Genomic DNA, 12,630 nt, shown 5'->3' with positions numbered 1-12,630 from the left:
AGGTTGCTGATCAAATACATCAACAGACAGAAACATTTAACATTAATGAAGATCACGTAACCTGTCAGGATAATACAGCAACAAGCATTGATAATAGTACACATACAACAACTACCATTAATGATACTACAGACACTTCCTCATCCATCACTGATAATGTAGATATAGATTTAGTTAATACACTCTCACTTATATTTCAGGAAACACTCACTAAATATACAGGCACAGATCCCACACAAAGACCACGAATACCAAAAATCAGCACGTCAAAGGTAGTAGGAAAAACACTAAATTATGTAAACGCTCACTTACTACCAAACTACATTCATTCAATTTCTACACTCTCAGATATTCATACATTAGTTTATGCTGGGGCAGTCAGAGTAGTAACACAGCATGGACTGAAAATACAATCACAGACAAACACACACAAAACACAATTCTATCACAAGCCTGCCTGGCAGAGAAGAATAGAAACACAAATAAATGACATTAGACAGCAATTAGGCAGGCTGACACAATACACTAAAAACAACATAACACCTAAATTAAACAAACAACTCAAAAACATTTTCAAGAAAATCAAAACACACACAAAACATGAACATCACAACACATACATTACAGAATACATCGTTACACTAAAACAAAAACTCGCAGCCAAAGCACATAGACTCAAACGATACAAAACATGTACACTATGAAAACAACAAAATAAATTATTCACAAACAATGAAAAACTTTTCTACAGACAAATCAGTACCAAAACAAACACTGATACACAGCACAGTGGCACACCAACAGAAGAAGAACTCACAACTTATTGGTCATCTCTTTGGTCCAATGCTGTTACACACAATGCTGATGCAGGCTGGATCAAGGAGGAGAACAGAAACTTGCATAACATACCAAGTATGCCCTGTGCTGAAATAAACATACACGACATTCGCTACGCTGTTAACAGAACACACAACTGGAAGACACCTGGTGTAGACAACATTCACAATTTCTGGTACAAAAAGTTTACATCACTGCACCAGGAACTAGCTAAACATCTAACACACATCATCATCAATCCACAAGACATGCCAAAATTTCTTACTCGGGGCATTACCTACATGAAACCTAAAAACAACAAAACCACAGACCCCACACAATACAGACCAATTACATGTCTTCCAACACTCTACAAATTATTGACATCCTGTATCACAAACAAAATATACAAACATGTTGAAGAACACGACATTCTTACAGAACAACAAAAAGGTTGCCGTAGAAATCACAGGGGATGCAAAGAACAGTTACTCATAGATTCAGTCATTCTACGGCAAGCACACAAACAACACAGAAACATACACATGGCATATATAGACTACAGAAAAGCATTCGACAGTGTTCCACACAGTTGGCTGCTACATATTCTACACATGTACAAAATACATCCATCACTCATTGCATTCTTCGAAAACACTATGCAGCACTGGAGAACAACACTACATCTCAGGGTTAGTAACACTTCCATACAAACAAACGAAATATTCATTAGGCGAGGAATTTTTCAAGGAGATTCCTTGAGTCCTCTCTGGTTCTGCCTAGCCCTGAATCCATTATCCAACATGTTAAACAACACGCAATACGGCTACAATATCAGACACGAAAAAACAACACAGTTTACACTCTCACATCTCATGTACATGGACGACATAAAACTTTATGCATCCACACAAAAACAACTTCATCAACTCCTACAAATCACACATTCATACACTAAGGACATACAAATGGAGTTTGGCCTAGACAAATGCAAAAAACTTCACATAGAAAAAGGAATCCTGAAGAAAGAAGATTTTGCACTTGGAAATGGAGACGTTATTGAATCCATGGAAGAGGGCGAGTTCTACAAGTACTTAGGATTCCAACAGGCCAAACTAACAGAACATACACAAATAAAGCAACGATTAATTAAAGAATACCAAAGTAGGTTAAACGCTATACTTAGAACACAGTTAAATGCAAAACACACAGTTAAAGCAATAAACACATATGTCATCCCAGTACTCACATACTCTTTTGGAGTTATACATTGGACTCACACAGATCTCGAGCAACTCCAAAGGAAAACAAGAACAACACTTACTAAGCATAAACAACATCATCCTAAATCCGCCACAGAAAGATTAACCCTTCCACGTAAAGAAGGCGGACGTGGCCTGATTGACATAGTTAACCTTCACTACAAACAAATACAGTCACTGCGAGAGTTTTTCTACAAGAAACAAGAAACATCACAGTTACATAAAGCAGTAACTCTAGCAGACTCAAATAACACACCATTAAACTTACACTCACAACATACAGACATGACACAACATATAAAAAGCATAGACAACATTAAGCAATCATGGGCTCAAAAGGCTCTCCATGGCAGGCATCCTTACGACCTGGCCCAGGATTTTGTTGACAAAACTGCGTCAAACAGCTGGTTAGATCGGGGATGCCTCTTTGGGGAGACGGAAGGATTCATGATTGCCATACAGGATCAGGTCATAAATACTAAAAACTACAGAAAACACATACTCAAAGATACAACACTCACAAATGACACATGCAGAAAATGTCACATCATGCCAGAAACTATACAACACATCACTTCTGGTTGCAAGCTCTTGGCACAGACAGATTACTTACATAGACACAATCAAGTAGCAAATATAATACACCAAGAGCTTGCAAAGAAACACAAATTGGCAGACATCCACGAACCATACTACAAGTATATTCCACAGACAGTATTGGAAAATAACACGCACAAAATGTATTACGACAGAGCCATAATCACAGATAAAACAATTTACCACAACAGACCAGACATCACACTCATTGACAAACACAATAAAATCACATACATTATAGACATAGCCATTCCAAACACTCACAATGTACAAAACACATGCACAGAAAAAATTAGCAAGTACACAGAACTTGCCCAGGAAATCAGGCATCTGTGGAGGATGGATAGGGTAGTTATTGTACCTGTTGTTCTCTCCTGTACAGGTGTGATACCACACACACTACACAAAAGCCTGGGAACATTAGAATTGAGTAGAAATACATACATAACACTACAGAAGGCCACTATATTGAATACATGCCACATTGTTAGGAAATTCCTGAATACAGATGCTGACACACTTATTTAATTTTAGTTTTGTTTTGGTTGCTATGCCTTGACTCTGGTCCGGCATAGTACACAGCCACCGGTGTGAACTGAGTAAAACCCACTAAACCCAACATAATAATAATAACTCTCCTTTGGTCACCACCTGGTTGTTGTGGGAGAGCCCAGTAATTTTATTGAACCATAGAGCAATGCAGGCTGGTGCACAAGTAGGGACTCCAGCCTGCATTGCTCTATGGTTCAGTCCTAGTAGGGACATCCATACCAGTAAGGTCTATGGGAGAAATGAAGCTAAGAGTGACAATACCCACATTCTGTGGAGATATTTATCATTGTAGTAACTAGATCAAAGTGTGATATCGGCTTGGGCATTGCCTGGGTTAACAAGGTCTGTGTTCATGGGTTAGGCAGAGGCTCACATTCGAAAAATAGGCCACAGTCTCCCTTGGTTACCAGTAGCGAAAGCAGCACCAGCGCAAGAATGGCTACTGCAATGCTCTCGACAGAAGTGAGGAACCAACCTAGCCCTTGTGTTTCTGTGGCAATGCACCCACAGACCACAAAGGCTGGAAAACCAATGGACAATGTTTATTTCTATAATAAATAAGTTTATCATCTGCACTTACTACACCATCACAAGACTTGAAAGAAACATGACAGTGTACAGACAACAACTACACCATAGATTCACACAACAATATCCTCACCTCACTGTGACCAAACGAAGGGTTGTTGATCAAAAAAGAATAATTATACACAACCACCTTATCCCACAAACAACACTTGAACTTATCAAACAACAGGTTGTTGATCAAATACATCAACAGATTAATGAAGATCACATAATCTATCATGATAATCCAGCAAAAACACTGATTACAGCACACACAACTACCACCACTAATGATACTACAGACACTTCCTCATCCATCACTGATAACATAGATATAGATAGTTAATACACTCTTACTTATATTTCAGGAAACACTCACTAAATATACTGGTACAGGTCCCACACAAAGACCACGAATACCACAAATCAACACGTCAAATGTAGTACGAAAAACACTAAATTATGTAAACACTCATTTACTACCAAGCTACATTCATTTAATTTCTACACTCTCAGACATTCATACATTAATTTATGCTGGGGCAGTCACAGTAGTGACACTCCATGGACTGAAAATACAATCGCAGACAGATACACACAAAACACAATTATATCACAAGCCTCCCTGACAAAGAAGAATAGAAACACAAATAAATGACATTAGACAGCAATTAGGCTGACACAATACACTAAAAACATTATTACACTCAAATTAAAGAAACAACTCAAAAATTTTCAAGAAAATCAAAACATGAACATCACAACACACACATTACAGAATACATTGATACACTAAAACAGAAATTCGCAGCCAAAGTACAAATGATACAAAACATGTACCCTATGAAAACAACAAAATAAATTATTTACAAACAATGAAAAACTCTTTTACAGACAAAACAAACACTGACACACAACAAACACTGACACACAAAACAAACACTGACACACAGCACAGTGGCACACCAACAGAAGAAGAACTCACAACTTATTGGTCTTCTCTTTGGTCCAGTGCTGTTACACACAATGTTGATGCAGGCTGGATCGAGGAGGAGAACAAAAACTTGCACAACATACCAACTATGCCCTGTGCTGAAATAAATGTACATGACATTCAGTGTGCTGTTAACAGAACACACAACTGGAAGACACCTGGTGTAGATAACATTCATAATTTCTGGTACAAAAAGTTTACATCACTGCACCAGGAACTAGCTAAACACCTAACACACATCACAAGACATTCCAAAATTTCTTACTCAGGGCATCACCTACATGTGTGGCTGTCCGCCATTTTGTATATACATAGTTATAGTATTTAGATTTAAGATTCTTTGTTCTTTTCCTTCCTTCTTCTTTCTACTAATGACCATTTCCGGTCACCCGATCAGGAGCGGGAATTTCGGTTTCCTGATTGGTGGCTTACCGACGTGAACAGGGCGCGGCCCTGCCCGTGGGGTACACAAGGTGAACAAAGGGGTAAGAAGGACACTTTTTGCCTGGACGACGAGGAGAAAGGGTTAAGAAAATATCGTCGGGACATTAAGTCAGGCTTAAGACAAAGAACCTGCCCAATGTGCGAAGTTTAGCGTAGTCCAAAGAGAAGAGAAAGGACTAGTGACTTGATTGATGAGAGATAGTAGTCTACGGAAACTAAGTGCCAAATTTCATACTAGGAATGTTTAATATACCAAAGTCGGCCGAGAAAACCCCCGCAATTATCGGAAACCACCATCAGGACCTCCTGTGCTAACTACCGGTAGACCTTTTCTTTCCTTCCTTCCTTTTCCTCTTATTAGTATAGTGTTAGATTAAGTTAGATGTAAGTTAATTATATTAGTGATTAGAACCTATATCGTGATAATTAAAAATTGTAAGATTCCGGACGAGAGTAGAGACCTGTTGTATATCTGTGTATTTGTCTCTGACGGGCATCTCTGTGTTACCTGTTAATCCCTGTTGTAATAAATTATTGTTTAATTGATATTCGTTGGAACGATTTGTCTCGTACATTTTTAACTTTCACACATGAAACCCAAAAACAACAATACCACAGACCCCACACAATACAGACCACTTACATGTCTTCCAACACACTGCAAATTATTGACATTCTGTATTGCAAACAAAATATACAAACATGTTGAAGAACACGACATTCTTACAGAACAACAAAAGGGTTACCGTAGAAATCACATGGGATGTAAAGAACAGTTACTTGTAGATTCAGCCATTCTACGGCAAGCACACAAACAGCACAGAAACATACACATGGCATATATAGCCTACAGAAAAGCATTTGACAGTGTTCCACACAGTTGGCTGCTACATATTCTACACCAACATTCCCTCTAATTTTTTTGTAGCTGAGCAGAACATATACTTCTCTGAGCAAAAAAAAAATTTTGCTGAAGCAAAAAAATTTTTCTGAGCATATACATAGAAAATCTTATTTTTTCTTATAAAAATTAAAAAAATTAATTATAAAGTAGAGATTAAAATTCATTTTAAAACACTTCCATACAAAACATTATCTTTTGTCAATGATTTAATGTATTTAATCAAAATATATGTAACAATAATCATGTTACAGACAGAGTGAGAAATCAGTAAACAACAATTCAAATCAGTGTGCATGCTCACCTGTGCGGCACAAATTCTCATGTGCAGCAACAACTCAAGCAATGTGCAACTGCGCAGCTTAGAGGGAACCTTGTTCTACACATGTACAAAATACATCCATTACTCATTGCATTCTTCCAAAACACTATGCAGCACTGGACAACAACACTTCATCTCAGGATTCATTACACTTTCATACAAACAAACCAAATATTCATTAGGTGAGGAATTTTTCAAGGAGATTCCTCCTCACCTAATGAATATTCTCTGGTTCTGCTTAGCCAACATGTTAAACAACATGCAATATGGTTACAATATCAGACATGTAAAAACAACACAGTTTACACTGTCACATTGCATGTACATGGACGATATAAAACTTTATGCAACCACACAAAAACAACTTTAACTCCTACAAATCACACAATCATACATGAAGGACATACAAATGAAGTTTGGCCTAGACAAATGCAAAACACTTCACATAGAAAAAGGAGTCTTTAAGAAAGAAGATTTTGCACTTGGAAATGGAGATGTTATTGAATCCATGAAAGAGGGCAAGTTCAAGTTCTACAAGTATTTAGGATTCTAGCATGCCAAACTAACAAAACATACATAAATAAAGCAAAGATTAATTATAGAATACCAAAGTAGGTTAAACACTATTCTCAGAACATAGTTAAATGCAAAACATACAGTTAAAGCAATAAACACATATGTTGTCCCAGTACTCACTTATTCTTTTGGAGTTATACATTGGACTCACATAGATCTTGAGCAACTCCAAAGTAAAACAAGAACAACACTTATTAAGCATAAACATCATTCTAAAATCAGCCATAGAAAGATTAATCCTTCCGCATAGGAGGAGAACGTGGCCTGATTGACATAGTAAACCTTTACTACAAACAATACAGACACTGCAAGAGTTTCCTACAAAACACAAAAAACATTTCAGTTACATAAAGCAGTAACTCTAGCAGACTCAAATAACATATGTAGCCGAGTAATAAATAACAGAATCCGGGGAAATGTTCGGCATTGATAAATAAGTTTAATTTTCACAAAAATAACTAAAGTTCCGAAGAAGCAATCATTCAATTCAAACAATGAATTTACAAGATTAATTGGGACTGATCATAACAAATACAACTGATGGATCCCCAAGTACCGACAAACAAAGAATCTATTCTATCTTAGGTCTAACTTAACTAATTTTTACAAATAACTGGACCCAAAAGTAAAAGGGAAGATGTTAAGAATCATAGGATTATAAAAGTATTTATTGAAGGAGAAGGTTCAAAGGGGTGACTGGCGATGAAATAAAGATTGTTCTGTTGTATGGGTCTTCCTTCCGTACTCATTGACACATACGTTTCCTTTCAGCTCTCTCCTGAAATATGTTTTCTTTGTTCTCTTTGAATCTCCTTCTGTCCTCTGCCAGTAACCCCTCGACAGATTGGGTGTCACCCCCTTTTGTTTTATAACAGATCAGACCACATGGGTCAACTAACTACAGTGTGGTTAGAGAAATAGAAGCCAGAAGTACAATTTTACTGCAGGAAGATGGTATAAGGTAAATAAAGAAAAGAAAAGTAAATAACAAGGCTTAATAAAGCCATACATACTAGTAAATATACACTCACAACACATGGACACAACATAACATATATAAAAAGCATAGACACCATTAAGCAATCATGGGTTCAAAAGGCACTCCACAGCAGGTATCCTTATGACCTGGCCCAGGATTTTGTTTACAAAACTGTGTTGACAAAATTTTGATGTTTGTGTAATTGTAGTGAAGTGAAAGAGTAAATAAGACAAAAGTGTTCAGTAAAGATGACTTCAATGTCAGAAGAGATGGAAGAAGATATGAACAGGTTTGAGCAAGAAATTGCTTTTCCTGGTGATCTGTCTCATCCAAGAAATAATCCTCTTTCAAATATGCCAGAATCTAACAGATAATTTAAATATTGTATTGATGATAATGAAATACAGGTAACCCCCGTATAACACGGCACTTCTATAGCACGGATTCGCTCTAACACGGTTCGAGAATTGGTACCATCCCCCGTATAACACGGCACTTCTATAGCACGGATTCGCTCTAACACGGTTCGAGAATTGGTACCATTCCCCGTATAACACGGTACTTTTATAACACGGATTCACTCTGACACAGTTCAAGAATTGGGTAAAACCCTCGTACAACAGGAAATGTAATAAATTTTTACATACTTAAGTAATAATAGTTCACGAAAATTATTATTTTCGTGAACTATTAGTATTTAAGTATGTAAATTTTCTCTTCTCGCCTTCTGTCGATACACATAGTCCTTCTTGAAACTTGTTTCAGTGTTGCCAGATTGCGACGCTTCTGCTTCGTATGTTGCCGAATGTTTTTCCCTTATTCCATACTTGCTTTATTCTTCATAAGTGCTTAGCACCATATAAGGAAATTTATAAAGACCTTTTAACTAGAAGCAAGCAATCTAAAATTACATACATTTTGCAAAAGGTAAAGCATGGATCTGAAGATAATGCAGAAAAATGCTCAGAGGATAAGGATAACTTGCCAAAAAGAAAACGCTCTCGGTTAATTAATAGTGTTTTTAGTGATGACGAAGAAAACATTGTTTAATTTATATTAATATGTATCACTTAAAAAAATTTTAATGAAGATATTTATCTTAATTATTAAAATATACTAGCATGATTTTTAATTTTTGGAACCTAACCCTCCTTTTCGTATTAGTTCTTTGTTTCGTATAACACGGATTCGCATAACACGGCAATTTTTTGGAACGTAACTACCGTGTTATACGGGGGTTACCTGTAATTGAAGTATGTGCTGAACATCCATTGCACATCTCTTCATGCTTGAACATGCATTGAACATCTCTTCCAGCTGTTGCAAATGAAAATGAATTAGTTCCTAAATATATATGCATAAACAGCTACCATAACAGATATTTGAATGAATCCTTTGAGTTCCTTTAACTGCTAAAGCACCTCCACCACCACCAGACTCTCAAATGAATCATCCTCCATTTATTCCACATCAACTGCATGTGGACCTCTCCATCCCATCCTCCATTCAGACCTTTTGGTGGTATGAGAGGACCCCCAGGACCTCCTGGTCTTTCAGGTATGCATGGACATCATGGTTCACAAGGAATCCAAAGACTTTCTCCTGTACCAATGCACTCTAATTTGCCAGTTCCTGGTCCAATGCAACCTCCAATGGGACCTAGATCCATGGGAAGTGGGCCAATGAATATGGGAATGCATCCAAGAACTATGCCACCAATAGAACCAAATTATTTTAATCCAATGTCAGGTCCAATACATCCCACAATGTCACAACCAATGCCTCATAATTTTAATAATGGAGTGAATAGTTCACTACCAGTAACTACACAATTGCCATCGTCATTAAATTCATCTACCATAATGTCATCACCTTATATTTATGCAACTCCTCCAATGAAAAGCCTTCATACAGATAAAATGGGTAATGGTAAGTAAAGTAAAAAATGTGGAATGCATAAAAAGCCAGAACACCCTGGTAACAATGTTAGTAAAACAGAGAAAGAAAAATATGAGAAAGTTGTTGATCTGATCCAGAGCAGGAAAAAACTTCCAAATTGGTGATAGGCAGTACAGTAACAGGAGAGGCACTTTCAGCAATAAGAAATTGTAAGACATCAAATGAGATTTGGAACAAACTGCTTATCGTGTATGAGAAAAAGTCATATCTGTCAAAGGAAATTGCACTAAAGGAATATCACTTGTTTAAATATGAAGATGGAGAATCTATAACATTTATGTTTTCTAGATTAGAAGGAATAAGAGAAAAACTGAAAATCTTTGACAAAACTGATGATGATGATTCAGTAGTATGCAAAATAATCACAGTCCTTCCCCCAGAATATAAACACTTTGTGACAGCATGGGAATCTATGAACGAGAGCTAGATATATGGATTACTGATAGTGCAGCTACTGATCATATGATGAGCAGGAAAGAATGGTTCAAAGAATATAAACAATACACCTCTCCTAATAAAAAGTGTAGTAATAAAAGTGGGAAATGATTGAGATGTGGGCTATTGAGAAGGTTCCATAGATGTGAAATTTTCTCTCAGCAGTGCATATAAAAGTGTAGAGCTAACAAGAGTTTTTCATGTACCGAAATGTGGGAGATATTTACTCTCTATCACAACATTAGTTGAGAAAGGACTCACTCATGAGTCTGATAATGAAAAATATCTTCTAAGAAGAAACAGACAAATTGTGGCTAAAGGTTTAAAAGTTAAAAGGACTGTACCACATGCTTATGACAGCAGTAATCCAAGAGGGAAAGTACATATAGTGAATGCCATTGACTCCTTGCAACTGTGGCATGAAAGACTGGCACATCAAAATAAAGGACATGTAAAAGATGTATTAAATCAAATGGGAATTGAGGTGACTAATAAATGTGAAGATATCCGTAAAGGCTGCATGATGGGAAAAGCTCATAGGTTACCTTTTAGCAAAAGTGAAACTGTCACTCAAGAAATAGGAGATTTAATTCATGTGGATATTGGAGGACCAATGGAAATAGCTCTATAGGTGGCTCCAAATACTACATCCTGTTCAGAGATTAATTATCAAATTTTCGAGCTGTAAAAACACTAAAGTCAAAAGAAGAAGCACCTGATGCTATGAAGTTCTTTACTTGGAACTTTATAGCATATGTAGAGAATCAAACAGGAAAAACAGTGAAAGTTATTTGTTATGATAGAGGACATGAGTTTGTGAATCAGAAATTGTCCAGTTACTTAGAGGGTAAGAGCATCTGTCATCAGACAACAGTAGGGTACTCTCCTGAACAAAATGGAAAAATAGAAAGAGATAGTAGAACAGTAATAGAGCTAGCAAGATCCATGCTGTATGCAAGAGGACTTGACAAAACCTTGTGGGCTGAAGCAATACATACAGCATTTCATGTCATAAATTTGACAGGAAAATGCAATGTCACAGACAGAACCCCAATTGAAGTATTAACAGGAAAGAGAATCTGCATTGATCATTTCTGTGTATTTGGATCCAGATGTATCATACATGTTCCTGAAGCTAGAAGAAAAAAATTAGGCCCAAAGAGCAAGGAAGGAGTCTTTGTAGGGTATGATCAAAATATAAAAGGATACAGAGTTTTGGTTGGAGGAAAGATTAGAATCTTCAGAGATGTTGTCTTTGACAAAGAACTAACAGCAACAACACAAGTGAAAATGGATGTGGATAAAAGTGAAATAAATAATCATTCTTGTTATGCTAGTGAAGAAACTGAAATACACGTGCAAATGCAACCAGAAAAAGAAAATTCAACAAATGACAAGGAAGACTACAAAGCAAAATTGAGAAATAGAGAAACTTTTTTAAAGAGTGTAAAACTGTTTCAATTACATGAGCTGCCAAGTGCAAACACAGCTGAGATTGCAGAACCACTCACCGGTTAACATACAATTCGGATAGTGAACAAAGTCTTGGAAAGGATTATGTTCGTTAACCGATTAACCCAGTGTTTCCCAACCTTTTTTGTGCTATGCCCCACCTAAGCCTTTCTAAAATTCTTATGACCCCCTAACATATACAGCAACTATACAGTTAACTTAAATTCTAGACGAGTCCATTTTTAAAACAGAAAAACAAAAACCAAATTGATGAAGGGTATTGATATATCCAAAATGTACATACACTGGATAAACCAATGGGCAATCCCCTTGGTTTATCCAGTGTATGTACATTTTGGATATATCAATACCCTTCATCAATTTGGTTTTTGTTTTTCTGTTTTAAATGATTATTTAAAAGTGATTTTAACTTTTCCTTATGCTGTTTTTGATGATAAATTTAATATCTGTTTTTAATATTTTAATTTGTTTTTGTAGTCTACTTTCTGTACTGTGGGATGTACGAATTCTTTATCTGTTATTATTTTTAATGTACAGTACAGTACATATTAGCTTCATAGAGAAATTATTAGTCAACTTTCAAATTAATTACATAATTGTAGTTTGATAAATCCTTTGTAATAGCAAATTAATAACTATTAAGAATATTACATAGAAAAATTAATTTTTTATAATTCGTCTTGGCAAGATCATTTGTTGCATAATTCGGTGCAATCTACTTTGCAGATAAAATGAGTGTTCTCGACATAGTAA

General features: G+C 36.2%; 2 protein-coding genes across 5 annotated transcripts in view; both read left to right on the top strand.

Moving 5' to 3' along the window:
• LOC111637982 (mutS protein homolog 5-like) overlaps nucleotides 1-12,630 on the top strand; it is an 84,555-nt gene that overhangs the window by 5,750 nt on the left and 66,175 nt on the right. The window lies entirely within an intron of this gene.
• Nucleotides 9,226-11,766, top strand: LOC111637985 (WW domain-binding protein 11-like). Its single transcript, XM_023383604.1, has one exon. It carries the CDS (start codon nucleotides 9,489-9,491, stop codon nucleotides 9,945-9,947), a length of 459 nt encoding a protein of 152 aa, XP_023239372.1. The 5' UTR covers nucleotides 9,226-9,488; the 3' UTR covers nucleotides 9,948-11,766.

This window comes from Centruroides sculpturatus, unplaced genomic scaffold (assembly GCF_000671375.1).
Source record: "Centruroides sculpturatus isolate CEXI.00-Female unplaced genomic scaffold, Cexi_2.0 scaffold998, whole genome shotgun sequence".
Lineage (NCBI taxonomy): Eukaryota > Metazoa > Arthropoda > Arachnida > Scorpiones > Buthidae > Centruroides > Centruroides sculpturatus.
Note: the sequence above shows the minus strand (reverse complement) of the source record. Positions and strands in the feature narration are given on the sequence as shown.